The following is an 18,964-nucleotide window of genomic DNA, read 5'->3' on the forward strand; positions in this document are numbered from 1 at the left end:
GTTCTGTCCAAAACTTATGGTTTTTCTTTCGTGTACTTGGTTTCCCCATAGGCTTGAGTCCGAGGACCATGCAAGGCCTTGGTTCTGTCCAAAACTTATGGTTTTTCTTTTGTGTACTTGGTTTCCCCATAGGCTTGAGTCCGAGGACCATGCAAGACCTTGGTTCTGTCCAAAACTTTTTGGGTACTTATTTGCTTTTTTCGCAGGTCAGCCCCTTGGCCATGACTGGGAGAGCTGACTTGAGGTCGGAAGCCCCTAGAGCTGCCCGTGTCGTTGGCACTACAGGATGTAAGCCCTGGCACCAGTTTATATCGAAGCGACAACTGCAGGTCACCGGAGATGGGAAAAACTCGCGAATCTCTGCTTGCTAGAGAGTTGACTCATGCGCCACCCGTGCCAACGCGCAAGCCTTCCCACAGATGGCACCAATTGTAGGGACACGGTTTCTAGACGGCCCAATAATGATGTTGGGCTCGTACATGATAGATCCCTCACAATACGATTTGTAGAGAGTGGGCTTAAAAGGCTATCGTTTTGGTCACGGGGCGTTGGTCCAGGCCGGATCTTAGGGGAATTCAGGTAAGAAAGGACTTCAGTCTGGATATCCAAGCCCTACAACTTCATAACCTGAAGGATTGGACTCCTCGGATCCTGTCCGAGGAGCACTAATGCCTTTCCTCGGTTACCCGGCGGTGGGGTTTTTTGTGGTGGCGTACATATATTATCCGGGCATTCTCATCCCTGGAGTTTTTTCTCTCAAGCGAGATGGGATCCCCCTTCCTGATTAGTTTACCTTTTCTTTTATACTAGCCTACGTTCGCTGTCCCTCGTCCACGTGTAGGGTCAACTTTTCCAGGACTGATATTTGTCCCGTCAGTCTAATCCCGGAATTGTTGGGGATAGTTAATAAAGCCTAAGAATCCGGTTCTGTTAGGTGCAGAGTCTTATCAATGAAGGGTATTAAGGACAACTTCCCTGAGATATTTTTTGATCTTTAAAGTTTGCTCGTATACCACTTTCATCAATGAGACTTTGGGTCTGCTGAGGACTAAGCTGTCCTCGACCATATCTCCGAGCCCTTTTGTGCTTCTTATTTTTAAGCTTGGGCCATGACCTTCTTCAGCTTGGGCCTGTGGACTCCCCATGAGCAAGCGGGCCGGGCCCATAAATTATTGGGCCCCACAGTTACCAAGCATAAGAAAACAAGCCAATTTTCCAATAAATGTTATTTGTGAAAACCAACGTAAGTATTAACTAATTCTCCAAAAAAAAAAAATAAATAAATAAACATAAGTACTAACTTATTTGTATTAAAAATTCATTTCTGGATATAGTTAGTACTTTTATATCTTTCATTTTTCCAAAAAAAAAAAATTAACTAAATTTTTTTGACCAAATTAAAAATCTTTTAGCATATAGCTTTAGCTAATTTTGGAAGAGTAATTTTAGTACCACACATTTTTCTACAACTAATTTATGTAATAGACTGTGATTAATTACTTGTCACTTTTACAAAAAAATCATCTACTTTTTTTTCCACCACTCATAGGCTCACACATTATAGTTAATGACAAAATTGTGGCACAAAAAAAATGTGTGATACTAGAGATTTTTTTTTTTATTTTTTTTTTTATTTCATCTTGGAAACCCATTTCCCAACTTTCTCCAACAGACCCCGTCAAGGGCTTCCTTAATTTTGCTCCCTCTCATAGGTAACGGGTTTGGAGCTTTTCTGTATTTTGGCATGTGACAAGGGTGAATCACACAATTGATACTAGATATTTTTCAATTGCCACTAGAGAAACCTTAGCGAAAAAAGGGATAAGAATACGTTATACGAGTCACAACTTACAACATGCCCTTCTTGTTTGTTTGTCCATTTAAAGTGCACAAAATATAAAAATAATAATATCCAACAAAACAGATAGCAATTGATCGTGCTGGAGCCCGGAATGCTCACCATCACCCCTAGAGGTCGCTAAAAATCGACTCGATGCAGAGAGCTATCGCTTTCTGTTTGGGTATGGTGGGATTCCTCAGCCCTCACACTCTGCCATACTCTTTACCCACCATTTTTTATTTATTTATTTTTTATAGTAGTGTTGACCAGAGGCTAGACACCACTAATTGTTAATTTAAAAAAAAAAATGCAATTGATCAATTAATTGTCCCAATACCAATGCTAAAGTAAAAACACTTTAAAGAAAAATCACAAGTACTTATATGGCATGGCAAGATATGATTGGTCCAACATCTAGGTTTGTCCTCGATCCGCTAGGACCCAAAGAACCGCCTGAAACCCGAAGCTCTTCACCTGAAAACCGCCTGATCAAAGCTCTGTTTTAGTCAGACGTGGGTCGCCAGTGCTAGGACTTGAGACTGTTGGTTCGAGTTGCAGGTTGGCTATCTGAGAAACCAATGAACCCAACTTGCCCAATGAGTTGTTCTTTCCTCGTCGAAAATCATGAGTTTCGGCCAATAACCCTTAAGTCCAAACTCTTAGTCCAACGATATAGGGAGATTTTGACCAGATCTCAACAGATCCATCAAGATCTTGGCCCGATCCTTATAAATACGGAGGAAATATCGGCTAGATCTCGTTAGATCCAATCAAATTTGACGAGATCTGGCAATATTTCGGCCAAAATTCGGCCAAATTTTGCTCCACTGTAGCAAACCAGAAACCGACCAATATGAACCTGAAACCAATACGACCCGAATTGACAGATCTGAAACTCTATTTGGGTCGGTTGTCAGTTAAAAATTTCCCCACCCAATGCATTTGGGTTTGAGTCCGGGTTGGGTACAAACCTGACTCGGCCGACCTGTGCACAGCCCTACTAACATCCGCTTTCATGTTTATATCTATCATAGTATTTCACCTTAATAAATATGAATTTTATTTTAGAGACCTACTAGAGTGGAAAATAATTTCCTCAATGTTACATACTTACCAAACCACTGCAAATAAACTTCATACATGAAAATGTTTTTTTGACTCAATATCATGATTGCTACCAAGCATAAGAAAACAAATCAATTGTCCAATAAATGTTATTTGTGAAAACCAACAAATGTTTAAAGTATTAACTTATTTGTATTAAAAATTCATTTCTGAATATAGTCAGTACTTTTACATCTTTCATTTTTCCAAAAAAAAAAAAATAACTAAATTTTTTTGACCAAATAAAAAATCTTTTAGCAAAAGGCTTTAGCTAATCTTGGAAGATTTAATTTTAGTACCACACCTTTTTCTAGAACTAATTTATGCAGTATTTTGTGACTAATTACTTATCATTTTCATAAAAAAAACTCACCATTTTTTTCTTCTACCACTCATAGGCTCACATTTTTTTCATCTTGGAAACCCATTTCCCAACTTTCTCCAACAGACCCCGTCAAGGGCTTCCTTAATTTATGCTTCCTCTCATAGGTAACGGGTTTGAAGCTTTTCTCTATTTTGGCATGTGACAAAGGTGAACCACACAATTGATGCTAGATATTTTTTCAATTGCCACAAAGGCGAAAGGAAATTACGTAAGGTTACAAATAAGACACCAATGCCCGAATGAGTCAGCAAGTATCAAATGCAATTTGCTTATGCTTTGGTAGAGATTTTTTTAACATGTACTATATATAAACAAGAACTATCACTTGCATTTTCCAGTCTAGCCAAAAATTACATTCTACCCTTCATTTCTTTAATAATTACATCTAACAAGCTGAATGGTCTTGCTAGATTCAGTGTCAAACTCATAGTCCTCTCTTCTGCATTCTTGTTGGTGCCGCCCTATTGTCCAAAACGACATATAATCATCAAACTCTCTATGAGATCCGCAATGTTTTGGGGGGAAATGCTGGATGATGCAAATATAACCATACATTGACTTCTCGAGCAGATGTATGGTTGATGGTTAGGTTCTCTTCAGAGTAATTAAGGTTGCTTAGGAAGTTTCTTCAAGAGCTTAATGAGCTCGTAAGTCTTTGTGTCTTGACCAGAATAAAGGCAAAGGTCAAGTGGGGTCAAACCATCCTGAGACACAATGTAGTGTTGCAATCGATCAAAAACAGTAAACTCTTGAGGGTTGCACAAAAGAGCAAAAAGCAGCACATGAGGACAACTTTTCATGTTCAAAAACTAATTTAAATCAATCATAGTGGAAACAGGTGGGAATAAGAATTGCATATGATACTCCAAACCTGTACTTTAAAAATAGAAGAACTTTCTCTGTATGTGATATGTAGAAAGGCGTATAAGATAAGATGCTCTGTCAATGACACATTCTTAAAAGCATGTCAGATATTCTAACTTGTCAACTGCCCTAAGTTAAAAGTGTTGTCAATCAAGAATCATTCCAAAAAATGAACACGCACAATCTAAAATGCTTTCATGCTTTAATAAGAACAAGATAAATTCTGTTCATATCTTGTGAGTCTTAACTATTTTTTTTTTTTTTTTTTTTTTTTGGTTTATAGATTGTGAGTCTTACCTTCAGTGTGGAGCATCAGAGCTATATGTCCTAAACCAAAAACCCTGCCCAAACATATCACTAGAAATTTACCTTGTTTTTCAATGTCTTGTTAGCTCCTTTAATCAATAAGAGCCTCACTACATCTGTTCTCCGAGCTTGAACAGCAAGATGTAATGGTGTCCACCCATCCTGAAGTAGACAAATATACACATACTCAACTAAATGATGAAAAATTAATAATAAATGTATGTAAGCAAAAAGGGGGAATTGTTAACCATACAACGTCCTGATGATTTATATCAACATTATACAGTAGAAGGATTTTAATTGCCTGGCTGGAAGCTGTTTGCACTGCATAGTGCATCAAAGTGGCCCCATCCTGTTTTTGTATGAACATCAAAAAAAGAAAATTGTAAAATTCATCAACAAGTATGCTCAATTATTCTAATACATATTATATGAAGAAACATGACCACATCACCAGATACCAACTGGGTGCTAATCAAATGTTCTATGCTCATTTGTAAAAGCAATTTGTAGTCACACAAAAAAAAACGCCAGAAATATCCCTAATAAAAAACCCCAAAGATAATTAAACAATAATTTTAACAATAATGTCCATTCATGTAATGAAGAAAATCAAAACAATCAAATAATTCAAACTATAATCAAATAAATTAATAACTAAAGCGCCTTTTTAAGCAACAATAAAAAAGGGTCGTACCCAATGCACAAAGCTCCCTTTTTTTGCAGAGTCTGAGAGAGATCATGGTAATCAACTTTTTTAGCAATTAAGGTTTTTTTTTTTTTTTTTTTTGGGATAATTCGATAGTTACAACTAGGGAGAGAGGATTTAAACCTGGATATCTCCATTAGAGACATCAGGAGGTGCCAACCAATTGAGTTATAAGTCTCTTAGTAATAATTAAGTTCTTTTAATGATGCAAATATTTGCCCAAAAGTAGTTTGCCTAAATAATATACTTTACTGAACTCTATGTTGACACCTAGTTCATATGTTTAGATAACAATTATGGAAGAACTGAAAATGTTTGATATTGGTAGGAACTTGGAAATGGCATCATTGTCTTGTAATTTACAAATGTAATTAATAAGAAGTACTAGGTAAAAATTTAAACTCACTTTATCTAGAACAAATGGATTAGCTGACTCTCTCAAAAGATAGTTTGTAATGGCCTGCTTTTTTCCAATTATTGCTTTGTGAAGAGCAGTCCAACCATCCTGGAAAGAAAATGAAAAACTAAGGCTCAAATCAGGAGCAGAAAAGTAATACAAGAACTTCCCAGCATTTTACCCCATTGTATAGCAAGTACTTGGTCTTGATACCTTATCCACAGCATTGATATCAACATTATGTTTCAACAAAGCATTCATGAAGTAAAACTCTCCTGATGCAGCAAGAGTGTGCAAAGGTAGCCATTTGACCTGAAAAATATTTCACCAAAATTCATGAATGTACCCAACTAATTGAGGAAATAGCCAAAACTTTTTATTTGGACCTCAAATCTAGGAAGACAGTGATCATCAGCAACTAATTTCTTAAAACTAAAAACCATCCAAAGAATGCTACAAGAAAACAAAAATTAAATGAGAGAGAGAGAGATTAACAATCAATGGTCATGGTCCTTATGTAACTTACACAAGTAGCAGCTGCCACATCAGGTATCTTCCTATTCAGCGTATACTTTTCCTCTTTTGTAAACATCTTAGGACGGCCTATTCATTCAAGCATAAAACACTTAGCAAGAAGGCATTAAAGACTAACAAAGAATTATCTCCATCAAATAAAACCACAAAGACCAATCTCTTTCAAACTTAACACAACACCACGTATAATTCTTCAACAAAGCCTAATGAAAAAAAGCGTTCTATGTACTGTAAGAAGATATTAGCTACCAATGAACCATAAAGAGACAAAAATACATTAAGAAATCAAAAAATAAAACTTAATATGCACAAAATCCAGACACCCTAATTAACTTGCATTTCATATCAAACTACTCTCCACAGCTAAGCAACTAAATCAATAAAATTCAATGTTAAAATTCCTAATGAACTAGTACAAACCTGCAAAAGCATTAAAAAAAAAAGAAAAAGAAAACTAAATTACACTTTGCCCCTCTGAACTTCACAGCAAGCAATGTACCCGTTAACTTAGGATTTCCATCAAATTCAACAAATATTTGTGGGTTTCCTGTTGTGTCTACAAATAAGAGTCCCAAGTTCAAATCCCAACTACACCAAAAAGAAACTGATTTGTGTTTTGGCAGAACAACCATCATAGAGAGTATGCCAAATCAACGAAAAAAAAATTCAAATATCCACTCGACACGTTTTTGAAAAAAAAAAAAAAAAAGATTTTTTAGATAAATTAGATTCCTAAGGCTAAAGGAAAGTACTTATTATCCGTAGTTAAAGGGAGACATTGATCAGTTTTGAAGTTTAGACAACATTTCAATGTGAATTGAAGTTTAGAGGATATAACAACTGCACCATAGTGTAAGAACGAAAGTAAAATTGAGTACCTTCGGATTTATTTTCACCAGGCTCATAATTCTCACCATTGAAGAACTCCGTCAAATCCTCCAACCCCCTACCATACACTGCCCACCTTGGATTCTTGGGCTTCACTCTCTCACTTGAATACTGAAACCCATTCCTTTCATCTTCATCTTCACCTTCACCTTCACCTTCTTTCTCAGGAAAACTAGTTGGGTTATCGAGCACAAGCGGGTTGAGCTGCCCCAATTTTTCCTTCTTAAACTCCAAGTACTCCTTCACTGCATTCGCATCTCTAATGGGTTCGTACCCTTTCTTCCTCTTCTCGACTTTGCTACCGAACTCCAAGTCCTGAGCAATCTTTCGCCTCTCTTTCTTCGTTATGTTAATCTCAGCTTGAACCTCTTTCCACTTTTCAGGGACTAGATTCTCGGGCTCGATTTCTGAAATGGGTTTATTGTGTTTTTTGTTTGGTTTGGGAGTTTGAAGTTCTTCTTCAATGTCGTTTTGGAGATATGGGTCGTCGAATACGCCTTCTTCGAATACGACACAGTCGCCGATGACGAGTTCATCTTCGAGTTCGAAGACGTCGTCGTTTTGGAGGGGGAGAAAGGAGTGGCGTTTGGTTGAGAGGTTTACGGTTCTGGGGGTGAGGGAGAGGGAGAGGGAAAGTGAGGGTGGAGGAGTGGGGAGGAAAGAGAAGAAGAGTTTTGGAATTGGAGTGTTGGGGAATAGAAGAATAGCTGAGGAGGAGAGTGACATGGTTTGGTTTGGTTTCTCCGTGTTTTTTTGCAATTAGAGGGAGCAACCAACATCTTATTGTGTTCTATTGGCCATTTTTGTTTGTGAGGACAGAACAGAAGGCCGACACATCTCTCTAAAGTCTAAACTTTGGCTTTATTTTAGTAACTGACTAAATTTGTGCGAATTTAACGGTTTAAAATGTGAGCCACGTAGTTCGTGAGTTCATCTGGTGTTTCTAACTAAGATATCTATAATCCCTCCTCACTTGTTTTTATAAGTCTTATGAATCTTGACCTAAATTAATAGGTTGCCATCTCATTAGATAAAGTTTCCTCTAATCTAAGTCGAAAAAATTCCCTCAAGCCTATTATGTGACAGTTCAAATGATGTGCACTTCATTTAGATTATTTATTATACTATCATCCAAACAAGTTACATAACTTTTAAATAGAGTTTAAAAGGAAAATTTCTCTAAACCAGTTTAAAAAGCTCTATTCCCCTCCTTTTTACTTTCTTTTCTCAAATATAATTAAAATTTTCTATTTGGGTTGGTAATTGGTAACCAAGTGGGGCGTAGTCAGATCAGCGGTGCACTCCCCGCCATGGGGTTGGGTTAGGCTACCATGAGGTGGTTTAAATGTATTTTTCTATCTCTAATACAGTGGTTTTGGCGTTAATGAAGTGGAGATGAAAAAAAAAAGGAAGGACAATTGTGAGAGCGCCAAAAGAGAGAGAGAGAGAGAGAGAGAGAGAGAGAGAAAACAAATATATATTTGGGAGATATTAATAGAATATATAATTTATACATACATATACACACACATATATATATATATATATATATATAAATAATTTAATTATATATTAAATAAAACATACATATACGCATTCCGAAAGGGGTGGAATGAGAAAACTAAATGAAAGAGTGAGGCCTCTTAGTGCGCAAACAGATCAAATAAAGGTTAATATTAAGAAAAGGTTTAATTCAAGCTACACACACCAAGCCATCAACTAAAGGCAACAATCCTAATACTAAAAGTCTAAAAGAGGCAATGACTTGAATTAAGGTTCAGCAGCAACACAACTGTGACATGATAACAAGCAGTTCAAACAAACATGAGAATCTGCTTAGGTCATGCAAACCAAAGATCATTACAATAGCATAATTGGTTCACAAACTTCTAATTCTCCCTCTCCCCCCTCTGCAAAGGATACCAAAGCCTAACAGCATCACCTAGAACCACGAGCATATTTCCTTTCCGGGCTAGGAGAATAAGGCAGTGACCTGGACCTGTCCCTCCTTGACCTTCCACCATGGGGCGAATGTCTTGGAGAATAATCACGACGTTCTCGATATGGTGAACGCCTTGGAGATCTACGATATCCATAGTCATCACGTCCACGATACCTACCGCGGTCCCCACCACGATCACCACCACGATCCCCACGATAGCCTTTCACCAATGCAAAAATCAAATTGGAGTGTTAGCATGCCAATAAAACAACAAAGTAAATCCAACTTTCTGCTTATCAAGGAAAAGGCAAAGATAAGAAGAGAGAGAGAGTAAATCCATGTGTACAAAGCTAATACATACTACACTTACCATAGTCTCTAGTACTTTTCAATCCAAGATAGTGTCCTGGTGTAGGAGTTCTTGGTCGTTTCCTCCGTGACTGAAAGATAAATACAACACCTCAAGTTGAAGTTCCATGATACAAATTAAACACCAATAAGTCTTGCAGGAATCATTTACAAAATATAAAACTCACACCATGAGACATCATGTTTACATATTATAGGCATCTAATAATTGTTTTTATTGTTTTAGGGAGAAAAAAACCTTCATTAGGAAAATATCAACAAAAAGTACAAATAAACAGGCTACCAAAGAAAGCACAGAACATCCAGGTATACATGACTAGTGTCCATGAAATGAATGTCAGGTATGGGATACCATAAAAGCCTGATTAGAAAGTTGTTGATAATGTCCGTTGATTAGTTGAAAGTGAATGCTGAGGTTGTATAGTTGTTGGGCAAAATAGTTGCTATGTTAAGTTGATCAGACGCATTTGATAAGCTGTTTAAGCTTGCCACTGATTAAGCTGTTTCAATAAAGTTGATATGGATGAACTCATCATCTTTGATTGATTGCTGCCAACATAGCTGACGCAATGTGTTCTGAATATAACCAGAAAACCTCCAAGTCAAGATGAAGTAAACTAATCAAAATTGTCAGTGTTTTACCACGGAAGGAGTAGTCAATTACCCTTTCCACAGTTATATATCGACCTTCTAGAACTGATTGGTTGAGATATTTAACACAACGGCCGGCATCCTCGACAGTTTCCATTGTAACAAAAGCAAAACCTCGGGAAACACGCGTACGAGGCTCCACGACAAGAAAACAAGATTTCACCTGTAAAGGAAAAAGAGGTTTAAAAAAAATAATAAAAAAATTTTAAAAAAATAAATAAAAGAATAAACAAACAAATCTTTGAACATAAAATATAGGGGGAACTGCCATAGTCTTGTAGAGTTCAATTAAGAAACCGACCTTTCCCTCCTTAGCAAAGTGATCTTCAAGGTCCCTTTCTGAGACCCTTTGAGAGAGGCCAGTTACGTAAAGTGTATCTCCAGGGTTTACAATGACATCGGACCTGCCACAAATTTCAAAAGATTAGACCAGATTTTTCAATACATTAGCATTCTGTGAAACTAGAAAGCAAGCACAAATATTGGAGTTTTCAAGACTACAGTCTGATGCAGAAATAATAGTGATAATAAAAGGTAAAATCAATATTACAACCTACCTGCCATGACTTCTGGACCTCGATCTGAACCAGAAACACCAGCCAACCATCACAGAAGGACACAAACAAACACATCAAAGTCAGACATGGGAGAAAGGCTACATAGGAGTGACATCATTACAAGCCTGACCTACTAATTAAAGCATAGCTGGAGTGACAACAAACCTGCCACGACTTCTGGATCGGGATCTGGGCCTTGGCCTGGACCAGGATCTAGATCTGGACCTAGGTCTAGACCAAGACCTGGACCTGGATCTTTCTCTGGGTTTTGATCTAGATCGGGACCTGGACTGAGCTCTCCAAGGGGAAGGGGACCGTGACTCCCTGATGCAATTTGCATATAATATCAAAACCAAGAAAAAATTAATTTAAGTGTTTAATAATGTAGATCCAGTTAAACAGTGAGTTTGTTGGAAAAGAGAAATATACTCATTTCCATGATGCCATCCTTCATGACAGAACCAAGATTATGCATCTTATATGCCCTACAAACCTCTCTAGGTATTTTAGATTAGTTATTCCCATATTTTAGTTCCAAACCTCTTGGAAAAGGCATTTTGCACACAATCAAACCCACCTCTTTTATCTTTTTGCCTAAAAATGTGGAAAAGTGTAATAAAAGACTAAATAGTACAAAGTTCTCATCTCATTCCAAATCGTATCTAAATTAAACAGGAAAAAAGAGGGTGAAAAAAGGCATCTATAACAAGTGCAAACATTAGATGAAGAGTTTATTCAAAATTTTAAACCGTCCTCATCCCAGTTGAAAGTTTAGCTCAAGAATAGATATATGGGTTCCTTCCATAATTTCCATTGATGTAGACAATAAAGAGATCAAGAAAAAACAGTATTTAATTCCATAAGATTCAAGAATTATGTTTTGGTTTTGATGTGGGACCTTCTTGGCATCTTTCATATGCTAGGTTATAATTTGAGTCTTACTATTAAGTTTTTTTTAGGACTACTATTAAGTTTCTTTAGGTTAGAAAGTTGCTGGTTCTATTTTAACTAAGTTATTAGAGTAACAGCAATTTGGTAAATTCCAGAGTAAAGGCTTTACTGTGGTCAATAACATTCATAGTGAGATTGATTTGAGGGGGGTCTTCTTGTCACTTTCCCTTGGAAAAGTATTCGGAGTGTGAAGGCCCCTTGGAGAGTCTCCTTTTTTATTTGGACAGCGGCTTGGGGAAGATACACATAGGTGATAACCTAAGGAGTATAGGCTATACTATAGTGGATTGGTGTTGCATGTGCCGGTGTAGTGGGGAGACAGTGGATCATCTTCTGATCCATTGTGAGTAGGCTCATCATTGTTGGAGTTTTGTTCTTACATCATTTGGGGTCTCTTGGGTTTTACCAAAGAGGGTGACTGATCTGTTGGTTGGGTGGAGGAATTGGTGGGGAAAGCATTCATCGGATATTTGGAATTTGGTTCCATTGTGTTTGATGTAGAGCATTTGGAGGTAGCGTAATAGTCGTATGTTTGAGGATTTGGAAGGTTGGGGGGATCAAATTCTAGCCTCTTTTGTAGGCACTTTGTTTCACATCTAGTGATTCCATTCCACTCTTTATAGATTCTCTTTCTTTGTGCCTTTTTTGCATGAAATGGTCATTTTCAATAAAATTAATTTTACCTATAAAAAGAAAAGATTTTAATAAAATTCCAGCAGCGTAATTTAAGCTTTGAGGGTGTGATTGCTAAGGAAAACCTAGGAGAGATTGCCTGGTGTTTATCTTCTATATTTCTCGTTGTGTTCACTGTTTTACACCAAACAACTATCAAACATATTCAATATTCAAATTTTCATGACCGAAACCGATAAACATCAAACCAAATCTAATTTAGTGTTGAATTCATAAAGATCCTACATCAAAATTGGACAGAGCCCAATCAAGCTTCTGTCATGCAATACATCAGCAGATATAAATCTACCATATAGACATACATAACCAAAACTATAACCATAAACCCCTTCATTCCTCAAAATTAAAACCACAAATTTGGAATTCTAGACTAGAACTAGCAATCCAATTCACATAATGATAAATTTCACAATTGGATTTGTTTCCTTAGCTTATAAAACTAAAATTCCGTAACATAGGCAAAAGCTTAACACAGCTACGAAAAAACCAAACAAAGCATATATGTTACTACAAACATCGAAACCATCTAGGTTTTCAAGTCACTGTTGAAATTCAAATCACAAACAGGAAAATCAAATCAGAGAAGCCGAAATCTCGCTAATGCACTGTGTGTAAGATTTTAGGGCTAACCTTTTGCGAGGAGAATCGGCCTGCAAAAAATTCCAAGACGCATAAGATTTACAAATTGTTGTTAATCAAATAAGAAGATAAATTTGAAAAGAAAATTGGAAAGATTGGGAGAGAGAAAGAGAGAGAAGCTTGCCATTTTCTTTGAGCGAAGACGAGTATAAGAAGATCGGAGAATTAGGGTTTTGGGGCGAGTGAGCTTTTTTTGCCCCCAACAAAACGAGTCGCAGCTGGCAAAAAGTCGCAGCTGGTCTGCTTTGTTCGTTTTCTGCGTTGTAAGAAATGGGATTTTTATATATATATATTGGAGGATAGATCCAATACTGTTGAGAATAAAATATTCGAGGTATAAAAATTATCTGTCTCACAACTCATTTCTTTTATTTTTTTATTTTAAATCAAAATTTAAAATGAAAAAATAAAAAGATATATTACAAAAAATAAAATTTGATATTTGAAATAAAATGTTATTAATAATGGAATATGACTTGTGTCCAGCACTTTTATGCATCGTACATTACTATATGATACGATGTGAACACGTATTCAAAATTAGATATTTGTCTTAATCGTATCGTGTTTAGTGTAAAAAACGCAACATAAGTTTTACCGGTAGTATAATATTCAAATATACAAACTAAAAAAATTTCTAAAATCATAATAATTATCTATTTTGCTTTTTTTTTAGCAACATAATAATTGTCTTATTTTAAATAGATTCATATCCACTCATTCGTATAATAATGCCAAACAAAATTTACTTTTATGATGTGAAAAATATGAGTATACTATAATTAGAAAAGCACCATATCACCGGGCAGGGACGGAACCAGGATTCGAACCTGAGGGGGGCAAAGCTTAAAACAAATTTTTTTTTTTATGAAAATAAAAACTAACATCTATTTCATATTTAACAAAATACTACATATAAAATAAGTGTTTCTTAAACATTTCAACACATTTATCAAAATGGAACTCGGCACTATTTCAGAGGAGATCCAAAAATATATATATATATTTAAGGGCAAATCTTAATTTTTCAAATTACATATGTATACCAGTTTTTTTTTTTTTTTTTTTTTTTTTTTTTTTTTTTTTTTTTTTTTTTTTTTTTTTTAACTGGGGGGTCTATTAGGACCAAAATTTAAAATTTCAACATATATATATATATATATATACACTAGCTTTTTTTTTTTGGGGGTGGGGGTGGGGGGGGGGGCAATGGCCCCCCCCTGCCCCACTGTAGTTCCGCCCCTGTCACCGGGCCTTCTGGTCTAAGTGGTACCCGATTATCTTAGTGACCATTAACTCAAGGGATCTAGCCCCTGCATAAACAATTACCCAACAAAAAAGAAAAGAAGAAAAAAAAAAAAAAGCACCATTAATACTGCATCATCAGTTGACCAGATTTACTAAATTGACCAAGTAATCCCCATAAAAGCTCAAGAAACAACTTGGGCAAGGAAGCAGTCTAAGTACAGAGTAACCCGATCATCTCCATAACTGAATCCAGAGAGATGCTTATCCTCATTATGGAAATCAGCGGTTACATGCCAACAATCACACACATAATGGGAAATTGTTAGGATTGAGATATTGCTATTGCACCGTGTAAATTTTTTTTTGTTGATACACACCGTGTAATTAATCATGACTCGTGAGTGTGTGAGAGAAGTTAAAAAATGTAAAAGCTAAATGAAATACAATTTCTATTAACTATATAAAAAGTGGCTATGCCACTACAGTGCTTCGACACTGTGCACTCAGTGTGTTTGCACTCTGCAAGCACGGTAGAGACAACAGTGCTTTGGTTTCATGAGTCTTTTTTTTTTTTTTTTCTCGGTTTGTTTTGTGCTTTTTGTTTTTTTTTTTTTGTCTTTTCCTTCTTCTTTATATACAGTGTTTTTGGTTTAGTTAACCGGTATTGTAGCTACCGTCCCTAATTTTTTTTTTTTTAATAATATTTATGTAAGCTGGTATATATATTGTTATACTGACGTAACAAATTTCATAATATTTTCACAATTATTGACTGGAACTGTAACTATAGTGCCTAAAGTTTTTTTTCCCCTGTAATTGGTTTGTGTTTTTTAAAAAAAAATATATATTTATGCAAGTTGGTATATATATTGTTATACTAACACAACAAAGCGCATGCACTATAGCATTGTAGCTACAACAGTGCTTTTGTGCTTTTGGTTTAGTTACCAGCACTGTAGCTACAGTGCCAAAGGCTTTTTTTTTTTTTTTTTTTCTCTAGTAATCGGTTTGTGTTTTTTTTTTTTTTTTTTAATATTTATATTTATGTAAGCTAGTATATATATTGTTATACTAACGCAACAAATTTCACAATTATTTACCGGCACTATAGCTACAGTGCCTAAAGTGTTTTTTTTTTTTTTTTTTAATAATCAGTTTGTGTTTTTTTTTTTTTTTAATATTTATTTAAGCTGGTGTATATATTATTATACTGACACAACAAATTTCACCATATTTTCACAATTATTGACATGTCAATTTCTTACAAGTTGAAATAAAATAATAAAATATAAGACTATGACTAACTACAATTAAAAATAAATATTTTGAGAAAATATTACAACACTTATTGTGTAGTACTTTTGCTTTATTGTGAATGCATGTATGCACGGTAGCTACAATGCTTTTGGTTTAGTTAACTGGCACTGTAGCTACTATATATAAAAGCGCGAATGCGCTAAATTAATGTAGCTACACTGATTTGGTTTCGTGTGCCACTTTTTTTTTTTTTCCAAGTTTTTTTTTTTTTTTTTTTTTTTTGATGGGTATTTTTTTTTTTTTTTTTTTTCAAGTTTTGAACAGTAACTACAATGCCACTTCTACAATAGCTACCTTTTTTTTTTTTTTAGTAATTGGTTTGTGTGTGTGTGTGTGTGTGTTTTTTTTTTTTCCTTTTAAATATTTATGTAAGCTGGTATATATATTGTTATACTGACAACAAAAATTTTACAATATTTTCACAATTATTGACGTGCGCGAATGCGCTAAAGCACTGTAGCTACAAGGCTTTGGTTTCGTGAGCTACTTTTTTTTCCCCAAGTTTTGAATAGTAACTACAGTGCCAAGTGGCACTGTAAATACAGTAGTTACAGTTTTTTTTTTCCTTTTAAATATTTATGTAAGTTGGTATATATATTATTATATTGACACAACAAATTTCACAATATTTTCACAATTATTGTCGTGTTAATTTCTTACAAGTCGAAATAAAATAATAAAATATGAGACTGTGACCAACCACAACTAAAAATAAATGTTTTGAGAAAATGTTACAATACTTATTGTGTTGTGCTTTTGGTTTATTCAACTGGCACGGTAGCTGCAGTGCTTAAAGTGTTTTTGTTTTTGTTTTTTTTTTTTTTTTTTAAGTAATCGGTTTGAGTTTTTTTTTTCTTTTAAATATTTATGTAAGCTAGTATATATATTGTTATACTGACACAACAAATTTCACAATATTTTCACAATTACTGACGTGTCAATTTCTTACAAGCCGAAATAAAATAATAAAATATGAGATTGTGACTAATCGCAACTAAAAAATAATGTTTTGAGAAAATGTTGCAACACTTATTGTGTAATGTTTTTGATTTATTCAACTGGCACGGTAGCTACAGTGCTTAAATTTTTTTTTTTTTTTTTTTAAATATGTATGTAAGCTGGTATATATATTGTTATACTAACACAACAAATTTCATAATTATTGACGTGTCAATTTCTTACAAGTCGAAATAAAATAATAAAATACGAGACTATGACCAACCATAACTAAAAATAAATGTTTTGAAAAAATGTTACAACACTTATTGTTATCACAATATTTTCACAATTGTTGAGATCTCAGTTTCTTATAGATAAAATAAAAAAAATGCTAAGTCCACAACATTTTAACATTAATTTCTACAGTACCTAAAGTTTTTTTTTTCTTTTTCTTTTAAATATTTATCTAAGCTGGCATATCTATTAATTATATAAAAAGAGCCAAAGGCTTATGAATATTGTTTTTTTGGTTTATTCAATTAGTGAGGTGCACTTTTTTTCCCCCTTCAAGTGTGCAGTTGGTTTGAGCTTTGTTTTTGTTTTTGTTTTTTTTTTTAAAAAAAATCTTTATATGTTTACTTTGTACTTGTAATGCAAGTTTACATTGTAAATACACAAAAGTGGTTAATATTATACACATTTATACCGAGATCTAGCACGGCTAAAAATGTCATGACATTTTGCTGTTATTACAATATATTCACAACTATTGAGGTGTAAGTTATAGGTCAAAATAAAATAATAAAATATTGGACTATGATCTGTCATGGTCTTATACGAATGAGATTAAAATTTTATGACATAATTATTAAAATTCTTAAAATTAATGTCTCTTTTGATTAATGTAAATCTCTATGTATTTAAAAAATCAAATGATTTATATCTTTATTTTGTGATACAAATAAAATCTAAAATTGATCCTAATCACTACTTTTTTTTTCCCATGGCTAGCACGTGCCTTGCACATGCTGCCATGACTAGTAAAGGTTAAAATTTGCTTATTCAAAGGTTGAAGTTAAAAGTGACTTTTGCAACTTTTAATCTCAACAATGGAAAGTGGCTAACAATAAGGTAAACGTTTCATGAAAACCATATATAAGAAAGAACCCTAATCAAAGATAGGGTTGAGACCATTACCACATTCAATGAAATAAGTGATATTTGTTGGAACTGTTAAGTAGGTATCATATTGGATTCTTGGTACCATATCAAGTCCCTAGATAGGGTTGAGACCATTACCACATTCAATGGAATAAGTTATATTTGTTGGAACTATCAGGTAGGTATCATATTGGATTCTTGGTACCATATTAAGTCCCTTTTATTTTTGGCAAGCATTATTTCAAGTTTCAACTAGTTATCTGTATAACCAACTGTATCAATACTGTGAGTTCTAGTTAACTAAACTAACTCTATAAAAAATAATAAAAAAATTGCATCAATACTTTCCATTATTTATTGACATATTATTTTTTAACATTATCTCTTTATTTTAATTTTACACTTCTTTATAACTATAAATAACCCCAAACTTATAAAAGCTTTAAACCATAAAATCCATTATCCGTGAAGCCTTTTAATGGAAAATGTTTTTTTTTTTATTTAAAAATACTAATATTATGGGATTTTGGAGTGAGATATTATTACCTATACATAATAGATACATGTATCAAAATATTCACACAAGTTCATTTTGTTTAAATCATTATCCATTAATAAGGTAAGGGCATCCTAAATAAGTTTGTTTGTTTGTTTTCTAAATGGTTTGCATCTTCATCCAAATGGTTTCCTAAGATGTATGAAGATGCAGACCATTGGGAGGATGCAGCTTGAGTGAGGAAGGTGCTCAGGGAGAAGAATATTAGGAAACCAGTTGGATGTAGTTCAATTGAGGTGGATTGCATTCATCACACATTTGGTGTAGAGGATGAGTCTCATCCATTTACAGAGCATATTTTTGACACAGTGATAAATCATTATTAGATTCTTCCTCAATTATCCATTAATGGATAATTGAGGAAGAATCTAATAATTATTTTCTTGTTTTGCTTGTGCCTTAGGATAAACACATGCAATATTTTAGCATTAAAGCTAATATCAATCCTAAAAAAAAAAAAAACAAAAAAAACAAAAAAACAAAAACAAAAAAAAAAAAACAAAACGCGGCTAATATCAAGGGTTAAATGGGTCTAATTGGGTTTTTAGTCAAAACCCAATTATTACTTGAGTTTATTGGGTCTAATTGGGTTAATGCACATTTAACTCAAATAATAATTGAGTGGGTTTGGGTTCTATACGACACCTGACGTCCAAGTTCATATTGGGCCTTGGACCATGAATCAATGATATGGGCCAAGGGTCCAACCTTCACATCAACAAGAGCCCTGGCCCAAACCCACAATAACTACCAATATGAACCGAGTGTTGTCCGGATACTTAAAAAGCGGACAGCGTACGCACCGCTCACAGGATGCTCGGGAAAACCATTTCCGGGCACTATGTACATGCTCGGTCACATTGCCATTTAAGTGCTCGGCAGAACCTTAGGAAACTCCGCTGCCGAACACATTT

General features: G+C 34.5%; 2 protein-coding genes across 3 annotated transcripts; both read right to left on the bottom strand.

The window, feature by feature from the left end:
- Window positions 1-3,633: 3,633 nt before the first annotated feature.
- On the bottom strand, window positions 3,634-8,115 carry LOC126690504 (ankyrin repeat domain-containing protein, chloroplastic). Of its 2 annotated transcripts, none has more exons than XM_050385688.1 (7): window positions 7,018-8,115; window positions 6,132-6,208; window positions 5,819-5,917; window positions 5,615-5,713; window positions 4,748-4,851; window positions 4,563-4,661; window positions 3,634-4,033 (listed from the first exon to the last, which is right to left on the bottom strand). In XM_050385688.1, exons 1-6 carry the CDS (start codon window positions 7,751-7,753, stop codon window positions 4,610-4,612), a joined length of 1,167 nt encoding a protein of 388 aa, XP_050241645.1. In that variant the 5' UTR covers window positions 7,754-8,115; the 3' UTR covers window positions 3,634-4,033; window positions 4,563-4,609. The 2 variants fall into 2 exon arrangements, with proteins under 2 accessions (XP_050241645.1, XP_050241644.1); XM_050385687.1 differs by having other exon boundaries at window positions 4,753-4,851; window positions 7,018-8,038.
- Window positions 8,116-8,670: 555 nt separating this feature from the next.
- LOC126690505 (serine/arginine-rich splicing factor SR45a) lies at window positions 8,671-13,106 on the bottom strand. Its single transcript, XM_050385689.1, has 8 exons — window positions 12,954-13,106; window positions 12,821-12,840; window positions 10,712-10,870; window positions 10,547-10,570; window positions 10,291-10,393; window positions 10,003-10,152; window positions 9,340-9,409; window positions 8,671-9,189 (listed from the first exon to the last, which is right to left on the bottom strand). The coding sequence occupies exons 1-8, from the start codon at window positions 12,954-12,956 to the stop codon at window positions 8,966-8,968; spliced, it is 753 nt and encodes a 250-aa protein (XP_050241646.1). The 5' UTR covers window positions 12,957-13,106; the 3' UTR covers window positions 8,671-8,965.
- Window positions 13,107-18,964: the final 5,858 nt, after the last annotated feature.

Source organism: Quercus robur, chromosome 6 (genome assembly GCF_932294415.1).
Source record: "Quercus robur chromosome 6, dhQueRobu3.1, whole genome shotgun sequence".
Taxonomy (NCBI): Eukaryota; Viridiplantae; Streptophyta; class Magnoliopsida; order Fagales; family Fagaceae; genus Quercus; species Quercus robur.

What these genes read in the sequence shown, in the direction of transcription:
- LOC126690504 (XM_050385687.1), bottom strand. Translation starts at nt 7,753, where the DNA reads ATGTCACTCTCCTCCTCAGCTATTCTTCTATTCCCCAACACTCCAATT. An exon ending in ATCCATTTGTTCTAGATAAA is followed by an intron (nt 4,852 to 5,614) that starts GTGAGTTTAAAT and finishes ATACAAAAACAG; the next exon opens with GATGGGGCCACTTTGATGCA. An exon ending in ATATAAATCATCAGGACGTT is followed by an intron (nt 4,662 to 4,752) that starts GTATGGTTAACA and finishes TGTCTACTTCAG; the next exon opens with GATGGGTGGACACCATTACA.
- LOC126690505 (XM_050385689.1), bottom strand. An exon ending in CGATCCAGAAGTCGTGGCAG is followed by an intron (nt 10,571 to 10,711) that starts GTTTGTTGTCAC and finishes TTTCTGGTTCAG; the next exon opens with ATCGAGGTCCAGAAGTCATG. An exon ending in GAAAAGTACTAGAGACTATG is followed by an intron (nt 9,190 to 9,339) that starts GTAAGTGTAGTA and finishes CATTGGTGAAAG; the next exon opens with GCTATCGTGGGGATCGTGGT.